This window comes from Laccaria bicolor, genomic scaffold (assembly GCF_000143565.1).
Source record: "Laccaria bicolor S238N-H82 LACBIscaffold_188 genomic scaffold, whole genome shotgun sequence".
NCBI classification, from domain to species: domain Eukaryota; kingdom Fungi; phylum Basidiomycota; class Agaricomycetes; order Agaricales; family Hydnangiaceae; genus Laccaria; species Laccaria bicolor.
Genome location: NW_001890047.1, coordinates 13,457 through 15,472, shown reverse-complemented (window position 1 = coordinate 15,472; position 2,016 = coordinate 13,457). Strand labels below are relative to the sequence as shown.

General features: G+C 44.1%; 1 protein-coding gene across 1 annotated transcript; it reads left to right on the top strand.

Annotated features, from left to right (window-relative positions):
* Nucleotides 1-880: 880 nt before the first annotated feature.
* Nucleotides 881-1,818, top strand: LACBIDRAFT_335916 (uncharacterized protein; the record flags this gene model as incomplete). The annotated part of the gene is made up of 5 exons (XM_001890822.1): nt 881-1,015; nt 1,090-1,241; nt 1,352-1,415; nt 1,477-1,545; nt 1,726-1,818. 5 exons carry the CDS (start codon nt 881-883, stop codon nt 1,816-1,818), a joined length of 513 nt encoding a protein of 170 aa, XP_001890857.1.
* Nucleotides 1,819-2,016: the final 198 nt, after the last annotated feature.

Genomic DNA, 2,016 nt, shown 5'->3' with positions numbered 1-2,016 from the left:
AATACATCTGCAACCTCGATCTAAGTGCCTGCTTCAACCAGGGAGATAGAAGTCAACTTCAACGAGCAGCTGGTCCCATGTGGTCACCGCCAAATTATAGCTACTGATGCAGGAACCCGGCATCTGATATGACATTTCGTACAGATAAGCAATGATCATGAGGCCTGAAGCAACAAATCTGAGAGGAAATAAATGTGAGTTTCTATTCATGTAATCTCCTCTCTTGCTGCATGATTTCGTTCTAGAGCAATACATTAACTTTCGTATCATTTCTACTGATTTTATTTGTTGACTTCTTTATATTCGATGCTCAGATTTCGTGGCACTGCAACATTGAGGATGACCCCAAAAGTTCCTCCACACCCTTAGGACCGGCGAAACTTTGTACCCTTGAAACACATGCATTTTCGTAGCGCTGAACTAATTTGACAATCCTTCCTTTCAGATATACTATGAATGGCAGATATCAATGATGTCATTGGTCTGAACAAACATCAATGAGCTTCTTACTCCTGAATCAAGAACTGGGTCTCCTTTTCTACTTGTGTCACTCATACCCCACACAGGAAGAGGCCGTTTTCTGGCTTCTCTTTCCTTCATGGAGGTTTTAAAATGACGCGAGTCTGATTTAGCATTGGGCCATATTGACGCCATGCGACTATTCATGGACCACAGTAGTGCGTGCGTGCTCTCAGGCTTTAGCGCTGCGCCTCTCAAAGCTCATTTGGAAAGACCACATGCACAACCCCATTGATGTTTGTCAATGAATGCACACTACATCCCTCCTTTCCTGGCGATATAAAAGCAGGATCAATTCAAAGGTTGTAACCATCACCTCCCACCTACCCGACTTCAAACATCTTATCGAATACTTGCAGATATGTCTTTTCCAGGTGGCCTCTATATTCTCAGAGCCTCTCCTGCTGCCGGAATCGGTGGTTTGTATGCCACTGGAAACAGTGTTGATGCCGTTGTGACCGTCGCGCCACAGTTGCCACCGTTCATTGAGCGTCAGGTCATAAGTATCATGCATTTACATACGTTCCAGATGGTCAAACCGACTAATGTCTTTTTGCCAATATTATTTAGTGGAATATCCGACCCGTCTTTGGCAAGGAAGGCGGATACTACAACATCAGTCTCCACAGTGATGGAAGTGCTTTTGGAGGAGATTGGTTCCCAGAGGACGGAAAACCAATTCCTGAGCGCCCCGTCATTACTTCAGAAAAGTCTTACGAATGGTAGATTGCATATAAGAAAATTCCGGACGTTCCTCACACCATCACGTACGTTTCGATGATATATCAACATTTCCTTGCAACGTGCCTCACCATCAACTCTTACTCTTCAGCATTCAAGCACCTAATCCCCGTGTCGGCGTGGACTTTTATGCTGGAACTAATGATAAAGAACACGTGAGCAGCTTACACTCTCTGATTATCTGCTTTGGCTGATTATTTTTTTTGCTATCACCAGGTTGTCATCATACCTGTTCCCGTCATTCCAGATGCAGAGGCACCTTACTGGCAATTCAAGCCCCACCTTGTAAGTTAAGAAGCGCTGAGATTTGTAGTAGATTTCTGGAGGAATTATAAAGTTAGCGAGATTTTGTGCAGAGTCATGTTGTGCTTATGTGTAGAATCAACTTCCAATGCAATCATCATTTTTCGTGTGCAGTATTGAACGACACATATGATAAACGGTGAGATTTTTTACCATGCCTAGCCGTTTGTCGAAATTTGTGGCAATTTCCCTATTAGTAGTTCACACTCTTCCCACCGTTCCCCACTCTTTGCGCGACCAACCATGCTCTGGTAAACCAATAATGCACTGGCTCTCAAATAAAATAGCCCCAACGCAGCACAGATGACTGCGCGGTCCGTGAAGTTGGCGCAGTGGCTTCTGCGTACTATCCCATTCTACCCTAGCTATCAATTGAGCAAGTCATGACCCTGAGGATCCAATGCGAAAATCATATGAAACCTATACATATGAATATATAAGACGTGCGCCCTC